Below are 26,917 nucleotides of genomic sequence, written 5' to 3'. Positions count from 1 at the left end.
GCACCATTTTCATTTAGGAAAAACTAAGTATCACAAGAAGTCTACTGGTGAAAATTCCATGATGATATACCCATCAGCTGAGTATGAACTTGCATCATTTTCATTTAGGACCAAATAGATACCATCAAGTCTTCTGATGAAATCTTATGTCTCTCCTTTAAGATGAGGAGCAACAACACAATTTTCAAGACAGTCAGCATGGTGGCCATACTGGAACAGAACAGCACCACAATAATTTACGACCAACAAGACAGTATTAGAAGTCTTCTCTCACAAAAATCTGATGTTGATATTACTTTCCAATTTGATGGAGTAACAATAATTGCTGCCATGGCAGACATACTGGATACCACATTTGCTCAATTTCTATATAATACCAACTAGGCATTATAAGAAGTCTTTTGGTGAAAAAATAATGGTGATATGACCTGTAATCTAAGAGAATTAGTAATAAGATTTTAAAAATGACCATTGTGGCTGACAAATTGGAGGTCAGATTGGACCGAATACACAGAAGAAGTCTGGCATTAAAGACCCCATGTTATTGTGATCAACCATTCAGGAGGATTAGCAGCAACACAGTTCTCAAAATGATCACAATGATCATACTAGACATCCGAGCATCACCATTTTCACTTCTGTTAAAATATACATCGTAGGAAGTATTAAAATAAAGCCCATGTTAATCCATTCAGTTGCAGTAGTGATAAGATCTTTAACATGGTCACCATGGAAGCCATATTGGATGTTTGAGCAGCATAATTTTCACTTTGGACCAACTAGACCATGGGATAAATGTGTGCATGATGTTTCATGGAAATCCCACAAGTAGTTTAGGAGAAGGAGCAAAACAGAACTAACTGACAGATGGCCAATAAATGACACTCCACCCAATAAGTTCTTCTGATGTATAACTAGTGGAGCTAAAAGTTTAATTAGCTCAAGGTGAAAATCTGGGTGGATTCTGGCATTATGACATCATTCAAAATAGTTTTAGATACAAAATATAAAACTGTGTTAATTTTAAATTATTATTACAAAGAAAAGCAGTAGCTTTGAACCATTTTACTTTCAATGATATCAAAAGCCTAAAATGGAGATATTTGGAGTTTTAAAGATATCTGGACATGGACAAAATGGTGATTTCTGATTCTTATTAAGTCACTGTCACCCAAATAATTTAATGTTTATAATTCAAGAGTGATACTTTGTGACATGGCAAAAATAATTATGTTTATAATTTAAGAGAGATACTTTGTGACATGGCAAAAAAAATTATGTTTATAATTTGAAAGATACTTTGTGACATGGCAAAAAATGTAATAACATGAAAGATGACCTTTGTGTTGCAGAGTTCTTTAGTCTTGAAGACTTTAATAAAACTAAGAATGCTGAGTTCTTTAGTCTTGAAGACTCTAATAAAACTAAGAATGCTGAGTTCTTTAGTCTTGAAGACTCTAATAAAACTAAGAATGCTGAGTTCTTTAGTCTTGAAGACTTTTAATAAAACTAAGAATGCTGAGTTCTTTAGTCTTGAAGACTTTAATAAAACTAAGAATGCTGAGTTCTTTAGTCTTGAAGACTTTTAATAAAACTAAGAATGCTGAGTTCTTTAGTCTTGAAGACTTTTAATAAAACTAAGAATGCTGAGTTCTTTAGTCTTGAAGACTTTTAATAAAACTAAGAATGCCGAGTTCTTTAGTCTTGAAGACTTTTAATAAAACTAAGAATGCCGAGTTCTTTAGTCTTGAAGACTTTAATAAAACTAAGAATGCTGAGTTCTTTAGTCTTGAAGATTTTAATAAAACTAAGAATGCTGAGTTCTTTAGTCTTGAAGACTTTAATAAAACTAAGAATGCTGAGTTCTTTAGTCTTGAAGACTTTAATAAAACTAAGACTGCTGAGTTCTTTAGTCTTGAAGACTTTAATAAAACTAAGAATGCTGAGTTCTTTAGTCTTGAAGACTTTAATAAAACTAAGAATGCTGAGTTCTTTAGTCTTGAAGACTTTTAATAAAACTAAGAATGCTGAGTTCTTTAGTCTTGAAGACTTTTAATAAAACTAAGAATGCTGAGTTCTTTAGTCTTGAAGACTTTTAATAAAACTAAGAATGCTGAGTTCTTTAGTCTTGAAGACTTTTAATAAAACTAAGAATGCTGAGTTCTTTAGTCTTGAAGATTTTAATAAAACTAAGAATGCTGAGTTCTTTAGTCTTGAAGACTTTAATAAAACTAAGAATGCTGAGTTCTTTAGTCTTGAAGACTTTAATAAAACTAAGACTGCTGAGTTCTTTAGTCTTGAAGATTTTAATAAAACTAAGAATGCTGAGTTCTTTAGTCTTGAAGACTTTAATAAAACTAAGAATGCTGAGTTCTTTAGTCTTGAAGACTTTAATAAAACTAAGAATGCTGAGTTCTTTAGTCTTGAAGACTTTAATAAAACTAAGAGGCACACTCAAAACATAGAAAGATAAAAAGTGTCAACAGTGGGTGTGAGATTACTGATATCATGACATCTGCCTGATAGCCAGTAATCTTGGTTGGTAAGATGCCTTCTTACAAATCTGGTCAAATTATGTTGTCTTGGCATAGATTTTGCTAAACATACTCCAACTTACATATACAGACTAAGTTGTTTTTTCCATTGAGTTGTTTTTTCAACCTCACTGATGCTATGAAAACAAAACTTTGAATAGCAGCAGAAAAGTAAAAGAAAACCATCCATGGCATCATAGCTGGATTGCATAAATCACTGAAGAATAAGTCACTGATGGCTGTTTACTCTTCATTAAAACATTTACATGGCATAAATCTCATAGAAAGCAATGTGACTCTACAAGCAAATGTATCTGTGAAAATGACCTAAACACAAGCCCTACCCTCACTGTTGATACTAGATGGACAGGTGGATGGTCAGACAGACAGACAGAAATCATCAACCCATAAGGCAGAATGTTTCATCAATCTACCATATTTATTAGCTTAAAAATCTAACATTTTTACTCAAAATTTGTATTCAAGAAGAGTAAATGTCATCTTATAAGCTCAAAATACCAAAACAAATTGAGAAATAAAGGGGTGATGTTGGAAATTCTACATGTTTGCAAAATATAAAAACAATGTCAATTCTAATATTTGTTTCATTTTCATGCTACTGTTCTCATTCAGAAATGCATATATGAAAATAACATTATTCATCCATTTCATGTCGGTATTCATTACACGTGAATCTATAATTATTCAATTTTTAATAGTTTGAAAATATTATGGGTAAATCAAATAATATAATACCTACCAGAAAGTAAAATGTCCATCAATGTAGCTTACTTTCGGGTTTACATGCACTAGCAAGTATATTCATCTATTCTCTGCAAGTCCTAACATCCTGTATTTGTTTAGCTGTATAAACATTGTGTTTGATGCAATAAATGTTTTGATTCAAATTGCATTTTCCTTCTCCAGATGTTAGATTTAATTATCAAGTGATATTTCCCAAGTGTTTTGCCAGTGCACTTGGTCTTATAAGACATCACTTGCTTTGCTTTCAAATTGACTATACTTTTGATTAATCTCAGATTTAATATAGGTACTTGCTGTGAACAAAGTAGAAATCTGCAACTTATTGTGTTTGTTTTACTATAATCCATTAGCTTGTAAAAGCAGTACCCTTTATTTTTTCATGTGACAAAAAGTCTTTGATCTAGCTGCGAGTCTGATACTTGCTCAGTGCCAAGTGACAGGTGGTTGTTATTTGAAATCCCTGTTAACTTGCCACACAGTAGACATGTGTTCAGTTGAAGACTTCACTAAATTTCACAGACTATGATCAAAGTGTTACTTAAAGAGCCAAGCTCAGTCTTTACATAAGCATCCACATACGAATGTGAAGCTGTGGAAACGGAGTCAAATGATACATAAAAGAACTAGACAACAATGGAGTATTTCATAACTTTATCAACAAGGATGAATTCATCAACTTTTTACCATCATGACATTTCTAGGATATTGTGAATCACAAAAATGTTGACTCCACTTTCATTCCTTATTTACAAACTATGTGAAATTAACATATTATCGGATATTGTGAACCAGATCATTCTAAACTACTATTTTCATTTTCTGGCATTTATCAAATAAATATATTTAAACTTTAGAGCATTATGGATTGTAATAAATTCAAATAGGACACATATTAAGCTGTCAATTTATTTGTGGCATATTCCACTTAATAATATAATTGCATTTTACACTGGTTTTCTCTCTCTTTTCACTACCTAACCATTTTGGCTCATTTATTTTTCCAAGCCTCACCTCTGGCACAATGACGACAAGTCAGCCATTAGAGGGAACTAACTAATAGAAAACACACTGACTTATAGAAGATTTAAAGAGAAATTGGTTTTATTGCACTCAGAAGGGGGGGGGTCAATTTATAATCAAATCTATTTATAATCAATTATAATACAGTACATAAAATTTGCCATATGACGAGTCATTGCTGCTAACTGACAGGGTTAAAGGGTTGGTCTGAAAAAATATTTTTAAATCCTAGATTTAGAAGTGTTTCTTTATTTTTCCATGCTCCACTGCAAATCAATGCCAAAAATCTATAACAACCACAGCATCATTGCCACCACCATTGCAATAATGGCTCTGATACACAAGCATGGTCACAAGAAAAATTATTCCAAATACCTACCTTACGAGTCTGATAGATGGTCATAGCGACAGAGACGATAGAAATAAAAACAATGCAGCCAGCATAGTAGTAGTACTGATCAGAGAACCACAGTGCACAGCTGAACACTTGGAATATGTAAAATGGTGACAGGACCTGTAGAAATAAATAAGATTACTAGCAGAATCTCACACAAGACAAATAATTAAACCTTCAATAGAATTTTCTCATCCCAGTGCCAACCACTACATGGATTGTATTAGTCACACGTATACAACAATTCACAATTAAGTTATATTTAATTTACTTTTTAACACTTTTTGAATGTGTTATTTTTGGAAAGAAACTAATTAGTAATGAATAAAATTGAAATTTAGAATATTATAAATAATTTTGAATTACCAGTCTTAGGAAAAACCTAATCAATTATATGCAAAGGCTTTTAAAAATGTGCATATGCATCAGTTATATACAAAATTTTATTCTGAGTCAGTTTGCATTGACAAGATCGCTGACATTAAAATCAATGTCACTGCTAACAAACTACTTGGTTATTAGAATGCAACTAAACTGAATCTGGCTGAATTCACTTGTTTTCAACATACCCCATCTCAATATGATCATCATTCAGGCAGAGTAGACACAATAAAATTGATAAGATGACATCTGCCAGTGTCAGCCATATTGGATTTTCAAGTTACACCATTTTCCCATGGATCAAATAGACCTTGAGATGACTGTGTATGTAAAATTTCAATCTTTCATTTGTTTAGGAGGAGCAGCAATAACAAACTTGTGCTAATAGACAGAAAGATGATGGATGGATGACAATATGCCATCTCATTAACTGTTAGGTCTTTGACCAATAGATGTTTGACAATTAGAGCAAATAACAATTAAATCTGTTACCTGTTTGAAAAGAAGAGTAATTATTGGTGTCACATGGATACCTATGGAGTTGATCCCATACAAGATTCGTCTGAAGAAAAAAAATGTATTACTGTAAAGACCATTAACAAAGTGCATCTTGAAAGATAAAGAATTCACTTTATTTTAGAAATAATTTCCTTATTCAACTATAAAGGAATCAAATGCTGCCAGATAAGCTTGGTGTCCACAAAGGAAATTTTGGAATATTTATTTGTTCACAAAAAAATTATGAGAGCCACAGTAGTTCTTGTCTAATGACTAATTATTTTTTAAAATAAATATCATAACAATTTCAGTGTACAAGAAATAATGTTATATTTCCTGTATAACATGCTATACATTGTATGCATCCTAATAGTGAAGGCAGATAACTTTACATATTATGAAATACTTGGTTCAAAAATTAGTAACATTAAAAACTCCAGTTGCATACCTGCCAATTTCCCAGAAGTTTAGCGGTTTCTTAGAGACTCAAAAAAATGTAGTTTTAGGTCCCATGAAAGGTCAGTGCACGTGAACAATAAAGTGCAATACTAACTGAGTATAAGCCAATTGAAAATAATTGAAAATTCAAATCTAAATAAAATAAAATAACATGTCTATCTTGTTCAAAACATTTAATACACTGGTATGAGACTATGCTCTTAAAATAAGTAACAGAAAAGAGTAAAAGACAACAAGCTTTGTTGTTGTAGGGTTTAACACCATTTTTCAGCACACAATAGGCTATACATGGCGGCCAGTATTAATGGTGGAGGAAGAACCCGGGAAAACCCCAGAAAGAACCACTGACCCACGAGAAGCTACTGGCAAGCTTTCTCACATACCCACATTGGCTGAATCTGAGACTCACAATAAGCTTTGTAAAATTTCACAAATAATTTATTTCCCTAGAATACAAAGTGAAAATGAGCCCAAAAAAACTTATGGTATTTCAGAAACAAGTCCTAATAATTTAAAGCCCTGAATTAAACTCAGTACAAGTCCCGAAGAAATCCAATAACTGATGGCAATGAAGTGTCTGTTATAGCTTATAAAGTGTTGATGTGTCAGCAGTCTTTAGTTGAATCACAGTAATATAATTCCAAGTTTGAATTCACCATAAATTCCACTGAATGTCTGTATTCAAGAATGTTATCAGAGCACTTTTGTATTTCCAGAGAAAATAATCACTTGAATTCAATAACTTAAAGGGGAAAAGAATCATTCTAAATGAACACAAATTAAATACAACTTGAAAGTGCTAGATGTTAAAGTATGAATGACCAGGTCTTCACAATTACAAGATTATATAGTTCTCTACTTGACCTCAGGTCACAATTAGCATTTTCTATATAAAAAAAAAACATTATCTAATGGAAAATAACCTTCTAGAATGATCCTGATGTTATAAAACGATAACCTGGATTTGTATAATTCACTTACGAAATTCCAAAATGTTGACCCAAATAAACATATTTACTTTCTTATATTAATAATAATACTGATTTTAAACACACACACATATATATATATATATATATATATATATATATATATATATATATATATATATATATATATATATAATACTTTAGCTATGTATTACTTGTTTACACAGAATAAACATTTTAAAAAGTCAATTTGGGTCAAGAAGAAATGAACTCAATTTTGGAGAAGGTCAAGTCAAACATACAATGTTGCATTACAATAGCATGTAATGAAGAATAAAAATAATAAAAGTAACTAACAAACAAGACAAATTAAATATACATAACAACACTTACAAAGAAAACAAATAGTTGGCAGTATTGTCAAATATCATCACCATAAACATACACATGTGCAAATACCAAAATAATCCTGACATTAACTAAACACATACACCGAGTTTATGTCTTGAAAATCCATCAGATGGCAAAATGTAGACTTCATTCAATGCAGTCTTTGCTACTCTCAATAATTCAGCAGGGTGCTTAACAGTAATGGAAGTGTCTTTAGTGTTCATCACTACACTCACTCCAGTCTGGATGGTACAGGTGTTGTAACATCTCTGCTGAATTTTCGAAGTGAATCAGAGCTGAATTGTTCTCAACAATCACAATGTTAGCAATGTCTGAAGTGTATCTTATATGATCTTTGTTTTTCTCTATAGAAAATTGAATATTCATCACATTTGGGACTTACCATTTCATTAGGGGAAGTGGATTTAAGGGACAGATATTTTCAAGTTTAATGTGGGCCTTACAGGTAATAGAGCAGTAATAACCACTTTAGTCCAGTATGGGAGTTAATGCTTTATCAATACAAGTCTAATGTGCAAACACAAGTGTGCAGAGATGCTGCCAGGATTGTACCTAATGTGGGCAGCTTCCCCTTTGTCACCAAACGAAGAAGGTTATTATAGAGACATGACATAACACTTCAATATCCATCTCTCTTTTTTCCTGCTCCACTGATAGAGCTCTGTTGAAATCAAAATCATTAAAGGATATCACATGTAGATGTATAAGCATTAATCTGTTGATTGTTTCTGCAATTAATTTGTTCTTTACCTGTGTATGAATATTGTTCTGTGATGAGAACTCACCTTCACATCAAGATGAGGTACCTGCTAAACTGTGTCTCTTAATATTTTAATAAGGATAGGCTTGAGAAATCAGCAACAAGTGATACAGAACCTTTCACCACAAGTGGTTCGTTATTCCACATCATAAAATCAGACTGGGGTTTGTTTGACCCCACAAATTTATTACTTTAAATACATGGACACAACCTTGACCTCATAGAAAAAAGAGCATTTAAAAGAGCTTCGTCTTGATTCTGTTCTATTCTTCAAGCTATACCAATTAGGAATAAAGTGACCTTTCTTCTTGCAATAAGTGCATGTAGGATGATATAAGGATTTCTGATCAGCCTTATTAGATGTTTGATTCCTAAAAGTTGTTTTAGACTGAAATTTTAAAGTATTCATGTGAGACTGAAATGTGTTTTTTTTATATAATAAAAACCTGCTGAGAGGAAGATTTTTTTAACAAATGAAACATTGTGAGTCAAGGAACAGTCATTAGCTGTATGAGCCACATTTTCTAATATTTCCACCTTTTTCTCATCAAAATCAATCTTGAAATCACTATGGATGCAATTCTTGAACTCTTCAATCAGTAGGAGTTTTGGGGGGTTATCATAATCTTTTTCAACCATCTTGGCCGTGTACCACCTATCAAATGGTTGTTCTTTCTCCCATGCAAACCTGATATTGGTTTGATCAGTTTATCATAGATAGTGCTTTCTTATACTAAGAGTGAAGTATGGACTTCACAAGCTTTGTCAATAAGTATAGTTTGTAATTATGACAAAGTCCAAACCTTTCTTGGTCATTTCAAATTTTTAGCAAATTTCTCAAAATGAGGAAAATCTGCTTCATATGCTTGACTAATATTTCTGGTAACAATAAAACTTGAACATGTGTGTTAAGAGGGAGAGTGAGCACCACTTGCCAGTTCCAAATCATTTAATTTCAATTTCATTTCCCATTTGACTTTTGGCATCTGCATTTCTCTTTCATCTTTCTACATTTACATTTCTCTTGCTTTTCATCTTTCCATTTGTATTTGCTTCACGTCCTGCTGAAGCTGAAGCTTTCTTAACTCTATTTCCATCTGGCTTTTAACTGTATTTCTCCATGAGGCTTTTAGCTGTATTTCTCTTAATTTCCTGTCCAAGCCAAATAGATTTTTTTTAATCAAACTTAAAACACCTTTATCAAGAAAACCCTTTTTCACCAAATAATGAACCAAAATATTCTTTATCTTTCACTTCATTAAAGAAGCCTTTGCTTCAGAATGATGATAATATCTGCCAAACTCAAATAACTCATCCTTTTCTAAAGACTCTAAAACTTCCTGGGCAGGATCTGAAATAAAGCTCCACACTTTAGATGACATGATGAAAGTTTGTTGGTTTCATTAGGATTTCTCAAATATGTGAAATTAAAATACCAGAGTAAGTTCCAAACCAAAGTAAAATTAAATTTCAAAAACAAATTTAATTTCTCTGAAATATTTTAAGGAAATTTATATTGCAGGAAGAACCCCCAATTTTCATGCTATGACTCTATGGCCTTAACCTAAGTAACAGAAAAGAAAACCAACAAGTTTCATTTGCTAAATTAAACAAATAATGTATTTATCTAAAATACAAAGTGGACAATTAAAAAATAACATACAGTATGGTGAATAACAAATAATGTGTTTATCTAAAATACAAAGTGGACAATTAAAAAATAACTTACAGTATGGTGAATAACAAATAATGTATTTATCTAAAATACAAAGTGGACAATTAAAAAATAACTTACAGTATGGTGAATAAAACACTAAATAGTCCTAAAGGTTCTGTAACAATTCCAAAGTTATCAGTATACCAAACAAGTTCCAGTGGTGTTCTGAAAGAAGTCCAATATACTGTGATATTGTGCCACTAGTTTGGAATTGTCGGATGTTTAACAGTCTTGATGTATCACAATTATATAATCCAAAATGTTTTCAAATGATTTAACAGTAATTCCAAATTAGTTACATAATCCACTATTTATAAGCAGCTTGTAATTCAAGTTAATAGTTAGAATAAATAATTCTCCCAAATAACTGAATCTTTTTTAAGTGTTAAGCACAGAAGAACTAATTCGCAGGTAAGCATCCCTTATAAAAAAAAATAAGACAAAGTTTCAGAATCAGAACAGGATTCTAATGATTGATAGATCAATCAGGTACTTTAGCAGCTAACCAGTTATAAACTAGGTAACCTGGTTTTTCAAGAGGGAATCCAATCAATATAATCAACAAGATTTTGTCTATAGTTTCCAAGGTGTGTGTGTGTGTGTGTGATTTGGATTTTTAATGTAGCTTTAACAATTTTTCAGTCATATCACTACAATGTCTGCAGTGTGGCAGTTTAAAGTGATGTCTAGCACTGGGGCATCTTGCCGCAGACATGTAGCATGATGTCCCACCCAGTCACATTATCCTGACACCAGGCCGACCAGTCCTAACACTAACCTCTTAATGCTGAACGCCAAGCGAGGCAGCTGTTAGTACCATTTTTGTAAGTCTTTGGTATGACTCAGCCAGGGAAGTTTCCAAGGTAAAAAGACCACAAAACATGTTTACCAAACAAATGACCTCATCCTAAAGTAGAAACCCACTATCTTCATGCTGCGTAATGTTTTTACTAAAATGATTGCATCTGAGAGCATAAACCCACAACCATTAAGAAAATTACTATTTAACATGCTATTTACTAAGTTACTCTTACAATCTCTAAATCATGAAAATTAACATTTATATATATATATATATATACATAACAAAGTTTAAAGTCCATTGATGCTATAGTCTGGTTGTTTAGACAAGAGGTATTTTGATTAAATAATTATCTTCACTTACTAATATCATTTTTAGATTCTTATTTATTCCATAACCCTAATAGAGATATATAGTTATGTAGCACAAGATCCTGCAGGGCTAAGATGTTTCATGAAATGAAATGAAAATTGCATTCTGCTTTTAATTTTGTCTGTGTTTCAAATAGGCTTGCTATTCTGCCTGTTCTATGTTTAACTTTGAAAAACTACTACATGGGGGGAGGTAAGTGGCATGCCATCTGCTTTTTGTCCATCCATCATGTACATCTGACTCATATCAACATCATTTTCGGGTTCAAAATCCCTCACTGGTATCTCCTAATATTAATACTTTCCCTGCACCAATAATCTGATAAACTTCGTAAATTAAAAAAGTTGTCAGTATCCCTATCATCCTGACTAAAACTATCATCTAATGAGGATTTACACCATTTTGTGTTGCCTAAACAGTCCGTATTTTAAACACACATTTGTAAACTTCCTTGATACAAGATTCAAATGAGAAGAGAATGCTTTTTCCATGGCCCAAAATGCCAATCGAATTTGGTTTAACAATCATTCATGTCAAGCTGAAGAACCGAGATGTGCAAACAGCTGTCTACTTGAAAAAAGACAGCAGAAAGCACTTCTGCATAAGCAGTGGCAGCAATATGATGCTGTGTTCACTAAGGCCACACAAGAAATGCCTTACTTGTCAACTATCCCATAGGGAGAAAAAACTCCTGATTGTTGGGGTCATCCCCACCTATCTCCGAATCTTATAATTTCTCCCAATTGTTACATTATCCCTGCCAATTGTTTTGTTTCACCCATAAAGCCTTTATAAAGTACTGTATCATATGCAATCCACAAAAGCCATGTACTATTTTATCACCTGTGTTTACTGTTGTCATAAATACACAGCACACTTATCATGTGACATATATTTTAGGACAAACAGGGAAGTACAACAGATTTAAATAGTTTCATTCACTCATGTAATTCATGAAAATTTTTATATCATTATCTTTTAATTAGGGTTAAGTGCAAAATAATTAGTCATCAGTGGGCTTGTGTACTATAAAGAGTGCATAAAAATGAAAGAGTAAGTAGCATATATATGAGTATATATTTGAGAATTTTGATTAACATTTTTAAAAAATTTTAAAATGCCGAAACGCAAGCTAGATGAAAGCTCACCTGATATGAATGATCAGAATTGATCGAAAAGAAGCAGTATGAGTTAAGTGTTTTGTTTTATTTTGTAAAACATGATGCTTACAAATACTGTGGAAAACTTCCTTATTTTAGATCCAAATCTCTATGTTTTTTATTCAATCTACTGACTTGGCTTTAAAAAAATTGACAGGTACATATACATGCATATCAAGGATCCCGATTTTAACTGGACTTTTTGACTTGATAGACACACATGAATCTATTGTTGCAATATATATTCTTTAAGAGATAAAATGTTCAACCCTTCCACAGGTCTCATCAGGCGGTAGCAGAAAACTATTTTAATCCATATGAATTGCTACAGGTTTCTGCACATTTTTTTTATTTATTTTTATTTATTTATATACTTAGCAAATACTGATCATAACACTGCCACATCTGCACTATGGTAAATTTACTTACTTAAATATTCATCTGTAGATAAAAATCATTTTCTTTGTCTTGTTGATGCAGATGGCTGTGTTGATTTCCCTTCCACTACCTGACTGCTGACATTGGATCAAATTCTTTTATATCAACAACAACAAGATTTATTTATATAAGTTCATCAAGAGTGTCAACACTGTCTGCAACACTCAATTCAGGTGCAAAAATAAATGCGCACACTCCATTCTTTAAACTAAAATTACGTGTGAAAATTCTATCAAACAAATCACACTCGGGTAATGTTCTTTCATTCAACTATTTGTATTGGTAATTCATCTGCTGACAGTCATCAATAATTGTTTTACACAATGTATCTCAAAATCTCATAATGATTACTTCATTAGCACTGATGACTGCATCACTGTTCTCTACTGATTACTTCATTAGTACAGATGACTGCATCAATGTCTCTACTGATTACTTCATTAGCACAGATGACTGCATCACTATTCTCTACTGATTACTTCATTAGCACAGATAACTGCATCACTGTTTTCTACTGATTACTTCATTAGCACGGATGACTGCATCACTGTTCTCTACTGATTACTCATTAGCATGGATGACTGTATCACTGTTCTCATAATGAGTATCAAAGTATTCATGTGTTTCCAATTATTTCCAATAAGCAGCATGTCACTAACATTTTCAGGAATGCGATCTAAATTGCATCATCCAGGAATCTATCATGTACAACTGCATGAATAATCCATGCAAATTGCACTGCTTGGGCTGGGAAGTCTTTGACTGCATGACAAACACTGCAGTTCTGTCCCTCTGGAGTAGCCACTGTCCAATGTAGCTGTAAGAATTTCATTGGAGAGGAGTCCAAAATGGAGTGCATCTCTGACACACACAGCTTTCCGTGATGTTCAAAATTAAATGACATGTTGCTTCATGTTAATAATGTATTACTTTTCAATATTGTCCTACTTTATATTCCAAGATGAAATTACTGTACCTTCATCCATACAATAAGAATTCATCCTTAGATGGACAAAAATCCCCATCAAGAAATCATAAAAAGAAACTGCCTTCAACAGTTGATACGCAATGTGGCATTATATAAGTGTATGTGAATACTGAAGAGAGTGACTTGAGTACAATAGCTCCCCTCAACCAATGGTACATGAACAGTTGATACACAATGTGGCATTATATATGTATATGTGAATACTGAAGAGAGTGACTTGAGTACAATAGCTCCCCTCAACCAATGGTACATGAACAGTTGATACACAATGTGGCATTATATATGTATATGTGAATATTGAAACAAGTGACTTGAGTACAATAGCAACATCATAGCATGAGCTAATTATCAATGATCTGAATGATAACTGAAGATTCTTTATTCTGGTAATTTTGTTTCCTGAAAGGTTTACATAAGTGGTTCCCAAAGTGGGCAGTACCACCTCCTTGGGAATGGTGGGATTACTGAGGGGGCACTAATGCTGAATAATGCTAGTCATGGGAAAAAGTAGGGGGTGCTGAGGATAACTAAGGGGGCAGTGGCCCAAAAAAATTTGGGAACCACTGGTTTGCATAATATACCTGGTAATCTGCTCTTCATAAGACAAACCCTTGATTTGATGGAAGTATGAACAGGAAACTCCATCCTCCAGACCCCTGAAAAGAATACATTAATTCAACTGGTTACTGAGTGGTGTTTAGTGACACATCAAAACAAACTGTACTGTGCTAAAGCAATTCAACTAAAGTGCCTTGCCCAGAGACACACCATGGTAGCACAACATCAATGCAAGACACTTCAACAACTATCAGTGTCAATAAATTTATTTCAAGCTGTTGAGCACTTTACTGAATATGTAAACTGATGAATAAACGTTTCATATCTCGCTTGTAATGTACACACTATACACCAGTCACAATGTCAAACTCAAAGATATCAGCATATTGGGTCCAAAAGCAATGCAGCCTTTATCATTACTGGAGAGGGTTGAAGCAATTTGTTTGATGGATGGTGGGAAAAGTAGCTGTGTTATTGCCAGTATCACAGAATATATAATTTTCATGTATTTGCTGCAAGTTGAACTATCTCTGATGAAGCAAGGTATGAGTTACAAGTCAATCAAGTCAGTTATCATTCAATATTCAGAACTTCTCTGTAAAGGCTGGTAAAGTTTCAGTTGTTGGGTCCCAAAAATAGCCATATATGGCTTCTTTTGATTCCATCACTCATTACAGACCTCTCAGATAAGCTAACTACCTTAAAATCTGGGTGGGGTGAGCAACTGACAATCCAAATATTGTTTCTGTGGCATAAGCAAATGTTTCCATGCCAAATTTGAACCAGCTGGCTAATTAAAGATTCAGTTCTCTGTTTTACAATCATATGTAAACATTGAATACTGAAATTAGTGTATTGTCTCGCTGTGCAAAACAAAGTATGATCAGCGATTAAGTCAGTGATGACTTAGTTCAAAGGAGAGATTATAGTGAGCAGCATACAGTAATCTAGTATGGATTGGGAGAGAACATACAGTAATCTAGTATGGATTGGGAGAGAACATACAGTAATCTAGTATGGACTGGGAGAGAACATACAGTAATCTAGTATGGATTGGGAGAGAACATACAGTAATCTAGTATGGATTGGGAGAGAACATACAGTAATCTAGTATAGACTGGGAGAGAACATACAGTAATCTAGTATGGATTGGGAGAGAACATACAGTAATCTAGTATGGAAAACAAATCTGGTAGAGAACAACATACATGCACATAGTGCACATAAGACAATCTCAGCAGTAGAAATAATAACAATATTCAGTAAATACTCAGAAAACAAATTTTAAAAGGTAAACCTGAATGTGTGAAGCTACTGACAATAACCAATTAACAGTAATGTGACTTCATACAAGACATGCATTATCATAATGTATTAAAAGGTGACCTTCCCTACAACATTAGTACAACTTGTATGGATCCCACCTGATTAAAGTGAAATCTGATGTGAAAAATATGCAGCCAATTTTACTATGAGCCTTTTCTTGTGAATGTAAGATGTCCCACTATGCCTTATATGAATGACTTACACCAGCTTGTGAAATCGGCCACCGTTGTAGTCCCAGATGTATTTGACTTTCTTCATGATGAAGTATCTGATGAGATCGCTGTTTCTCTATAAGAATATATATATATATATATATATATATATATATATATATATATATATATATATATATATATATATATATATATTTATTCTATTTATTATTAGTAGTATTACTATTATTAATTATTATTATAGTTCTTTCCCATTATTTTATCACACAATTATCTTAACATCATTCCTTCAGAAGCTCTTTGCATAATCCTTTCAGGATATAATTTCAACTCTGGAATATGACATTTATCTCTCACCATGCTTAGTTTCTGTCATTTGTTCACAACTTAAAATAAGATCAAAACATGCTGGTTCACAATGTGATAGATGCAAGAACCCACTCATCTATTATTTTTGCACAACTTTGAATTGTTATATCTAATGTCTGAATTGGCCCCTAGTGATTCTTTTTCATAGATTGTGTGTTAAGTTTAAGTTTTGTCCCTGATGAAGAGCTTGTTTAGCTCAAACCATTTTGAATTTGCACTGTTATAAATTTGTATATATATATATATATATATATACATATTCATGTGTGTGTGTGCAGTCAAACCAATCCTACTGATCACCTTTTCTCAGCAGTCACCTGGTCACAATGGTTATTCTTATCTCCCCCTGTCTTATAATGTCTTCAGAAAATACCATTATTTCCAATACTAGTATTAATATTTCAATTCTACCATATGTATTTGCAACAAACTTTTGTTGTTAATTGTTTGTTCAAATTTACTTAATAGCAGCTGTAAAAACATGTCAAAAATCAATAAGCTTTTAGATACATTCGTAACAAAATATGTTCCAAAAGAAATTTTAATTTTAGTTAATATATTGTCCCCTTTCCATCCATTTTTAAGAATCTTCTCAGCCAGGTCAGCTTAACACTCATTTAAGTAAGTCCATTATATTTATCATTTTCATATGTCCTTCATGCCATTTCATATCTCCTTCCTATCATTTTCATATGTCCCTCATGCCATTTCATATCTCCTTCCAATCATTTTCATATGTTCCTCATGCCATTTCATATCTCCTTCCTATCATTTTCATATGTCCCTCATGCCATTTCATATCTCCTTCCAATCATTTTCATGTCCCTCATGCCATTTCATATCTCCTTCCAATCATTTTCATGTCCCTCATGCCATTTCATATCTTCTTCTTGTCCTTTTCATATGTACTTCATGCCATTTCATATCTCCTTCATATCATTTTCATACTTTTAATCATCACATTTCTTTTCACTTTATCCTTTGCACCTTTCAAAAGAAATTTATAGAAAGGTGAATCAAATTCTTGAAAGACTTTCTGATGAGGGTTTGGTAGTGTAAAAGCAATTCAGTTAGTTTTGAATATGCCATACTTTTATAACTTTTTTCCCATAAGGTGCAAGTTTTCTTTTTGAACATGATTTTTAACTTCTCCAATTTTGGGATCAGAGTTTAACTTTAACCTATCATTTAAATTCTTAGAAAAATATTATGCTAAGAAAAGTGAATTCAGTAGAGATCCAGTCAAGATCGCACTCCTGACAATATTAAACTTCACAGTCTGTTACACTACAAAACCAATTGACTTTTGCTGTTTTTCAGTACTTACATCAGATCCAGAAAATTTATAAACTGATAGATAAAATCTAATGCAGCTTTTAATGATTATTTAGAACCATCTAAAGCTGGAAAGTATCATCTATATATTGAGATATTAAATATGTTTTTTTTTATTTATTCCAATATTTTCAGTATTTGTATTTATCCTGATCATATTATCAAAATCTACACGAATTATGAAACCACTTATACTGTCTTACAAGGAACAACACAAACTGTTCACAAGTACATAAGATTTACATTACAAAAGATATGTATCCATTTTATAATATCTTAGCTCAAATTGCAAAAAGAGCAATTTGTATATAAAAGACATACTCAATAATAGAATGCATGCTTTAAGACTGCTCTAGTACTAAATCTGGAGAGTATATATTTTTGTATTAAAACAATACATTGTATAAATTGCAGATATTTGTACCAGTATATCAACCTTTAACAAATTGTGTGTAGTTTGTTTTTATGACATCACACTATACCATTTTCATTCTATTTGCAAGTAGTGGCTAGTTCATATAAAACAGTTAATAGAGATACTGACCACCATTTTTAAGCAATATTATGGCCATATATTTGTAAACATGAAATTGCCCTCTCCTTTGGCATAGAAGATAATTCTCTGGATAAATGCAAGAAGTTTATTACAAAAACAGGAACCAATATTTTCCAACTTTTTTTAAACAAATCTAACTGTAAATTCATACATTTATTTGGCCTATTCTTCAACATGCCTCTTTGCAAATATCAGATAGGTTCTTGCAAAGATTTATTTTGAGCATTCTTCACTTTTTCTATATCTCTGTAACTTGAAAGTAATTCAAGATCAACCGCATTATAAAACAATTGAATAGTAGTAGCTTCCTCATCAAATATCTTCATGGATATTAGTTTAACTACCATCATGTTTTCTCAATTCTGGCATCATCTTACTTATATAATACCAATTCATTTAAGATAAAAAGCAATAATAATTGAGTTTTCACCATCTTCAATTCACTCTGCATTTCATTTATTTTAACTCCCTCCATACTGTTCCTCTGCTAATCTTGTTAACATTTGAAAAGAGAAAATTCCACTAGTTAATTAACCTGTTATAGAGTTTATTTCTTGTGTAAACTGATTTTATTTAGTTGATTTTGCCGTCACTTTTTGAAGGAGAAAAATGAAATAGTGCAAACTCTGATTCTATGATATTGTTAATATTATATAGTTGTTCAACACATGCATGCTTACTTTTACACACAGCATGCAATTCCCTAGGACTGACCCCCTTGCTCCTTGTAGAATGGGGTGGAGTCTAAAGACTTTCTACACTGACCTTTCCAACTGCCTCGTCAAGCAAATGAGTGGCAAGAGGGAGTATTAAATTGAGGCTGTTTGAGACTTCTGCAATTGGCCAGCTTGAACAACTTGGGGTAAGGTCCAAATGAATGTTAATGGAGAGTACGCTTCCTGACCTGTTTCAAATAACCAAGAACTGCTGATAGGGACCTGTGTTGCTGGGCCCTCAAATCCTGTGATGTCACAGAAAGGACATGTCCATGAATGTGCTTCTCCACCTCAAGAGGATCAGATCTTAAAAAGTTCTTCCTGTGGTCTAGCAAGACCTTCACCATGTTAAAACGAAACATGCCTGTGGAGGTGAATAGGGTGCCATGGACATGGAAAGTGCATGAAATTATGTCTTTGCTACAGCCTCCAGTACCAACTGACTCCTCACTGAAGGAGTACACTGAAAAGATGTCAGTATCCAAAGTAATGGCAATGATAGGACAGGTCTTAAGTTTCAAGGCAAGGGGTGGGGGGAGTAACAGGCTAAGCAGAAGAGTGGATAGCTGAATCAGAAACCAATAGTCAAAGCATAGAAGAGAGGACAGACCACCCCTTCTACTGCCTAGCAAACTCATGTCCAAGGAAAATGTCTGTGTAAGCTCCCTGACCATTGTGGAATGTGGAGGCAACAGAAGATCTGGATGCAATGCAACCTCCAAGAGGTTCTCCAGATTGAGAATACTTCTGTCCTCAGGAAACAAGTCTGGGAGAAGAAGGCAGTAAGCTTCATTTACCACTTTTTCAAACATCCAGACAACCTCCTATACCTATACCACTGCCTGGTCCCAATAGCTATAATGGGGCTGGGGAAACCAGTGGAGGGGTACTGTCCAATTGCCACCATTTACTGAGCAAATTCAAGTCAACCATTATAAATATAATGTAATCATCCTAAGCCTGTTTATCTTAGGTGAGACAGGACTGTCCCTCCTAGTATCTCTTTCCCTCTCTCACTCCAGAGAAGGCAATGTAAAACTAAGATTGTCCTTGTCTGAAGAATCTCCTTTGGAGGGTGATGGGACCAACCCCACTTCTGGACCTTCTTAGCAAATAATATCTCTCATCCCTTCTTGATAATTTTGATGGAGATTGGTGGTGCCTTTCCTTTCTGTTTACCCAGGCTAAATGTACAAAATGGGTCCACAGACTGCAATGTCTGCCCTATCTTGTAACCAAGGAACGATATCCATGGCACTATTGCGGAGGGGGAAAGGCTCTCTACCAGGAGATTCTCACATTTTGTAAGGGCTGAAAGAGAACACAGGATGCTAATCAGACTCCCCACCTCGTGAGGAAAATAATCCTAAATTGTTAAAGGAAACAAGTCCATCATTTTCAAAGCCATGGATAATTAGATCACATCTTTCAGACATCTCTGTGTCAGCTACAAATATCCATTCGGCATGAATCAACATCACTGGTAAGGTTACAAAGGTTTTCTAATATAGAATACTGATCTTCATCTGAGATGTCTTCCTTATTTCCTGGTGGTATCCAAGACCCATTTACTATACCAGTTGTGGAAAGGTCATTTTACTTCTTCATAATCATTATTTATTGCAAATGGCTAAAGTTGGTTCATATACAAGGCAGGTTCAAAGAAAGGATTGATTCCAATGTCTTAAATTTGGTTAGCATATTCACACTTTGATAGTCTCTTAACACATCAAATGTTGACACTGCTTGCAAACTGCATTGAGCAAGGGGGCAGCTGATTGATTACATGTCTGGTTCACATTTGGAATGATCATATGATCCAAACTGATGGGGATCTAAGTTGAATTTTCCAATGGTCAAAATAATACTACCAACAGTATGAGCACAAATCTAAGGCCTGTAATCATCAATCATGTACAAGCCAAATCAAAGAGGAATATGCAGCCAACAACACTAACGTACTTGGTTATTAAAGTACATGTGTATGATCTCTTCGTTAAATATTGTCCATGAAGTTGCATCATCATTTTCTTTCTGATGAATAGGTTCCATTGTGTAAATATTAACTGATTTTGCTTGACTTGGGCAGGGACTCTTTTGTCTGCAAGATGGAATGTTTTTAAAACAACAAAGTTTCAGTTAGCTACATATAACAAGTGTTGATAGGGAACAAAGTGGATTGATGACCCTTGGACAATGTGTGTAAGGCTTGTCCACAAATTGACAAGATTACATGCATCTGTTGGAACAAAGTCCAACCTCTATCCTAGAAAAGTTACTATGTTGATTCAATCCTAGAACAAATACTACTAAACTTTTTTAATACACACATACAAACTGATGAACAGTTGTTGCAGGATTTAATGCCATTTTTCAGCACAAGATAGGCTATATATGGCAGCCAGTATCAATGGTAGAGGAAGAACCCGGAAAGAACCACCGACCCAGAAGAAGTTAATGGCAAGCTTTCTCACATACCCACACTTGCAGAGCACAAGACTCGAACCCATGCAGACAGAGGTGAAACGGCAGTGATCCATAATGGTGAGCGCTTTAGACCACTTGGGGCCAACAGTTTTAACAATCTCAGAAATTAACAATCTGAGAAAGGCTGAAAATTAAACTAAACCATGGTTTTATAAAATAAAAATGTCAATTTTTTTCTCTTAATTCTTCCAGTCATTATTAACTGAAGTTTGCTCCAAGACCCTGTGTAACTTATACCCCTATTTATACATGACTAAATAAAAACAATATTGCTAAAATATGCATGAAAATTTGAAAATGAATAATTTCTTTGAAATATTTTGATTTTTAAAAACAACCTTCTGCATCTCCATGCAAACACTATTGTATCAATCCATTACAAGTGAATAGCTTGGCTAAGGCTAATCACACAAATTTTATTTGTTGATGACAGAACAAGCTCCAAGCAGAACTTAGCAATATGGTGCTTTTATTTTGTCAAATGTAGATAGGGGTACAAGCTACATTGGATTCCAAATAAAATTAAAATAGGTGAAACTATGGCATGCTAAACTGGCATCTCTTTAGAAAGGTAGGTGTGTTTTAAGCTACATAAGATATGTCAAAACTTTAAAAGATATGTTAAAATTTATGTTACCAAATCTCCAAACCAAAATTGCAAGCTAGTCGTACAAGCTTGTGCAAACTACTGTCTTGCAAGTTAGCATGTGGAACCTTGCAGCAGCTTGCATAAACCACATGAAAGAAATATTGCAAATGTGCAGAAGATTGCTGCAAGCTTGCACAATCCTAAATATATACAAGCTTGTGCAAGCTTGCAAGATTAACAAGCTAGTGCAAGCTTGCAATGACAAGCAACAAGCTTGCACAAGCTTGAATGAACAAACAAGCTTGTGCAACCTTGCACGAACAAAGAAGCTTACATGAACAAACAAGCTTGCTCAAGCTATTGCAAGATTCACTGCTGTGAAAATATTGCATGAAGAATGAATGACATTACAGACCAGTCAAGAATACTGTTCAAGGTGATAGCATTGTTTCAGAAAAATTAAAAAGGAGATTATATATAAAATAAATCTGAAATAAATGGAACAAATTTCAAATGTTTCTTAAATAGATTTATTTACAAAATACACATATCCTGAAACGGCCTTCCTTCGAGTATAAAGTTTTAAATCGATGTTAGGAAGATATGAATTTCTTACAAAATTCTTTTGCTAATTCTCTGCATTGTATGGCGAAAAGCACTTGTCAGCAAATTTACAACAGATAATGCATTTACCAGACAATAAAAAGAACAACTTAGACCATTATGGGTGTATTCATGTTTGCATTTGAATGCATCAATGGTAAAATTATAATACTTTTTGGAATGCAAAGTCCTGTTGTCCAGACTGCAAATGTGGTATCAGCTTTGCTTAAATTACCCCTTTATAAAGATCATATTAAACATGAAATTACTCTAGGGTACTTTTACTTTAAAATAAAATGACAACTAAACCAAAATTGGCTACTTTTTACAGATGTAATTCTCACATGAGATCTAACTTATGTTAGTCCTGTGTGCATTTTAACCTCTAAATTAGGTAGATCTCGCATGAACAAGAGAATCTAAAAATCACATGAGCTGGATTATATCCAATGTATTTAGGGAACATTCCAGAAATTCTGACTGGTACACAGAAAGTCAAGTTCTTCAGTCTGAGGAATCTTGCACGGGTGTTTTCTTGAATATGTGGGAAAATCTTCACATGTTTGTCTGATGGCTTCAGAAACTTTTTTCACATCCAAAAAGAAATCCAGTTGGGGAAGGATGCTGTAAGATGGTTACATTCCCCTTCCTTCTGCTCAAACTGTACACTTTTAGGTGATAAATAATAATGTTAGCCATTCAAATACACTGAACCCCCTTTTCTACACAAATCCTATCAGAATAAAATCATTCATCCTCCCCTTCTTGTAGAGTTAGGTACCATCCACTGAAATAGAATACAGCAACATGTAATGTAACCTGGTCAAAATATTTGACTATTTACCTGTTTGGCAAAGGCATTTCATTTAAGTTCAACATTAGATAAATATTTCACAAGTTATATAAACTTTTCTAAGTAATACACAAATTGGCCATCTTTTAAAGAGATCCTAAATATTAGTTTTACCATCCATTTTGAAATAGATAAGACAGCTGCCAAGTGATTGGTACTTTACATCTTTAAACTGAAATAAGCAATGAATTTACTCAGTTGATATTATTTTGAGAACTCACTGCCATCTGTTTTGAAAATTAAAAAAAAAATAATTAAAAATACATCCATGCAGTGACCTCGGAACTTGCCTCAATTAAAGTTAATTGCATGTGGGTAATTGCTGATTTTGATATGTGACCAAAAATATGTCCCTAATAAAAAAAAAAAGGAAATGAGATTAAGATGCTTGCATGTAATATTTCATAATTCATCAACATATTTTCGATAACTGACAACACTGCATCAAAATTTGCATTTTGACAGGTACAACAGTATATAATAATGATCTTCAAAGTTGTCATCTCAGTGATTATGTGGAGGAAGATTAAAAAGTCACCTTAAGGCTTTTAAGAAAACACTAGCAATAATACTATCCTTGCGGTATTGGTTTGGAGCCCTTAAGAATAAATCGCTGAATAATTCGTAAATAATGTAAGTTTTATTAAAAGTTCATTTACACTTTTAATCATTATTATACCTGTACCAAAATTCAAAACTTAAAACTATTCATGGCTAAAGACATTTGTTCAGTGACAGTTTATTTGAGTACCACGCTTTGCTTTTCTTGTTTATTAAGTCATCTGTTTGGCAGCAGTTTATCAAAGCACCACGAGCAGCCATCATTGAGATGAGAATAGAAATGTACGATCACAGGAAATGGCAATGGCAAATATAACAATAAATAATCTTAATATGTGTCAATTTTTTCTTCTTAACATCTTTGTATGCTTTCATTGCAACTTCTCAGTCATAACGAGTTTTTTACCATTATGAAAATCATGCAAACGTCATGTGATGCATTTGACACGTTTAATACTGTTTGGTTTTTTAAATTACATAAATGTTAATGTACCAAAATATAAATATTTATCTTTTTAAAAACATATTGATTTCAATATATTTTATTACTTTTTTTCCTTATTCAAAACCAGAAATAAGGAAAGAACGCAAAAGAAAATGTCATTAAATTCAACAGCGAAATAGATAATTTTTTTCAATAATGAGCTTCTTTAAGTGCAAAGTGGATGGAGATAAGTCGTCTGACTTTATGCATTAGACGGTTCACAACAAACAAGTTACATCGACATCGAAAAATAAAGGTATTTTGAATGGGTATATAACTTTAAAGGTGTATTAGGTGACTGGACAGGGGTTGTGTCATTGTTATGCATAATATGTGTATTTACTTGCAACAAGTTTGACATAACTGTTATGAAGCCTTCTGAAAATTGCATCATCAGTTATATGTTGTCACGTGATAGCAACAAAATAAAATGTCCGCTCCGAAACACATGATGCTCCGAAATTGATGTCACAACGATATAATACACTATATTTGACTGCCAAACTGCAGTCCAGTAAATGAGAAAAATGCTAAATAACGTTTGATTTTACTCACCAATATGATAACTCCGTGACTTTAAATTATCTCTGGATTCCATGATCAGTTGCTGCACATGCATTGGTACTGCTTGCAATGAAATGTCTCAAATTAACGAGCTAATTTGTTATGGTTCAATCACAGGGACAATGAAAATAAGGAATATACATCCTTGAATCAAGGAATGGGGGTTCTGACCTGTAACAATTGAACCGCCATCCCTTGATTCAGGACGGATACTCCAAATTTTCTTTGCAACGAGCCCCTGTGGTTCAATCTTGAAAATGGAGCGTATGCGAAACCGAGGATGCTTTTTCTCTACTTTATTTTCGTGACTCAGATGTTTAATGCAGATTTGGATTTGTAAACCAGTCTTAAGACTAAGGGAAGTAACGGCCGCTGATGTATCGATGCCGAATTAGGTCTCTGTCGTGGAAAACCACTTTTCATCTTGCGTGATTTTATTATTTTATTATTTGATTATTTGTTTTCATTAAAAAAAAAAGCAAAATTTATGAACCTTATTTTTTTTAATGCTGGCAAAATGGGATCTCTTTCTCAAAACAATAATTATATAAATTTTAAGTTTTTATTAAGAACAGCAAGAACTGCCAATGATTTGTTTCTTCTGGCAGCAGATAATAATCATCATCATCATCATCATCATCATCATCATGCTATTTTACACTATTTACAACATTTACAATAATAACAACAGGGACACATATAAGATACATGATGATAAGCAAAAGCTTCAGAAAAATGGAGTTTTATCAATAATGGTGGGGTTTTTCTCTCCTCCTTTTGGGTAAAAAAATCTCATTATTTGAGCATTGATATTGTATGGAAATGTATAATAACAGGAAATGAAATCATATTCATTTACTAATCTTGTATCTGTAAATAATAATAATAATAATAATAAAAATAATAATAATAATAATATTTGATATTTATCATATTAAAAAATGGATAATTTTGATAATATTATATATAACAAAATGTAATTGCTGGAAATTAAATAATCCACATTATTAAATTAACTGAGGTCATCTTTAGCATAAAATATTTCCTGTACAATTGCTATCTGAAATTGTTCCAAAGTTATTTTGCAGTTTACATGCACATAACATGCAATGAACAAAAACTCTCTAAGAAACTGGGATTGGAAATACGTGGAAGCTTTTGCTTTTCATAAGCTTGCAAATTATGCAAGCATGCAAGAAGTGCAAGCTTGCAGATGCTGGTAAAAAAATGACCAAAAATGGTGCCATGCTTGCAAAAGCTGCATAAGCTAACAACTATTTATTTACAAACTTGTTTTGATGATTCAAGCTTGCTGCAACCTTGTGGCAAGCTTGCAGCAAGCTAACCGCAAGGATCAATTTTGGTTTGGGATTATTTATTAAATAAGATATCTTGCACATTTCATACAATGTCTTGATACTTATGACTGGTCTTGAAATTACCTTTTTTTGTATCAGATTAGTTCTACTAGCATAATAAATAAAACTTAAATTTTAATACAAAATATCTCTAATAACCAACTGTTAGTTCATTTTTTCTCATCTTGGAATTTACTCTTAGTAAATTCCAAGATGGGAAAAAATAAACTAACAGTTGGCAAAATGTTAACATCAAGCTAAATATCATACAAATTATTTGTAAGATATGAACATTATAAGAGATGCTGTATTCAGTAGATTTTATACAGTTTATAAGTATGAAAAGGAAATTAGACATAACTGTAAAAGTTATGACATATTTTATAAACTTTATAATATCAATGTTAAGCATCAAACACTGCAATTTTCACAGCTATTTCCTTGTCTGATCAGCTCAGATTTAATCAAACATTTCAACTAATGATTTTAATCAAATAAGATTAAAAACTACTGCTAAAATGTCCAAAGTCATCCAAATGATATAGGAAAGTGAGACTGACTAGGAAAGCAAATACCACTACAAAGTCACACCAACCATATTTTTTCATGTGTACTTTGCAAACAACTACTAAAATAATAGACCCAGATCTGCCAACACATACTTCCCTGTTCAATTAGTGTCTACAATGCTCATTATACTTAGACTATTCCCTCACAATAAATATGTTCATGACAACCATAAAAGTGGACTGCCTTG

The 26,917-nt window shown here is 33.0% G+C and overlaps 2 protein-coding genes across 3 annotated transcripts in view; both read right to left on the bottom strand.

Annotated features, from left to right (window-relative positions):
* LOC149781391 (polyamine-transporting ATPase 13A3-like) overlaps positions 1-26,917 on the bottom strand; it is a 364,470-nt gene that overhangs the window by 259,480 nt on the left and 78,073 nt on the right. For both annotated transcript variants that reach the window (XM_089935485.1, XM_089935486.1), the window contains 4 exons: positions 15,715-15,800; positions 14,210-14,284; positions 5,587-5,656; positions 4,699-4,833 (listed from right to left, as the gene is read on the bottom strand). In XM_089935485.1, coding sequence (XP_089791611.1) covers positions 4,699-4,833; positions 5,587-5,656; positions 14,210-14,284; positions 15,715-15,800 — 366 coding nt within the window. The remainder of the gene's footprint in view (positions 1-4,698; positions 4,834-5,586; positions 5,657-14,209; positions 14,285-15,714; positions 15,801-26,917) is intronic.
* LOC149781392 (uncharacterized) lies at positions 17,853-25,116 on the bottom strand. The gene is made up of 2 exons (XM_089935487.1): positions 24,794-25,116; positions 17,853-23,127 (listed from the first exon to the last, which is right to left on the bottom strand). The coding sequence occupies exon 2, from the start codon at positions 19,471-19,473 to the stop codon at positions 18,826-18,828; it is 648 nt and encodes a 215-aa protein (XP_089791613.1). The 5' UTR covers positions 19,474-23,127; positions 24,794-25,116; the 3' UTR covers positions 17,853-18,825.

The sequence above is a fragment of the Sinohyriopsis cumingii genome, chromosome 15, assembly GCF_028554795.1.
Source record: "Sinohyriopsis cumingii isolate HCF-2022 chromosome 15, ASM2855479v2, whole genome shotgun sequence".
Lineage (NCBI taxonomy): Eukaryota > Metazoa > Mollusca > Bivalvia > Unionida > Unionidae > Sinohyriopsis > Sinohyriopsis cumingii.
Note: the sequence above shows the minus strand (reverse complement) of the source record. Positions and strands in the feature narration are given on the sequence as shown.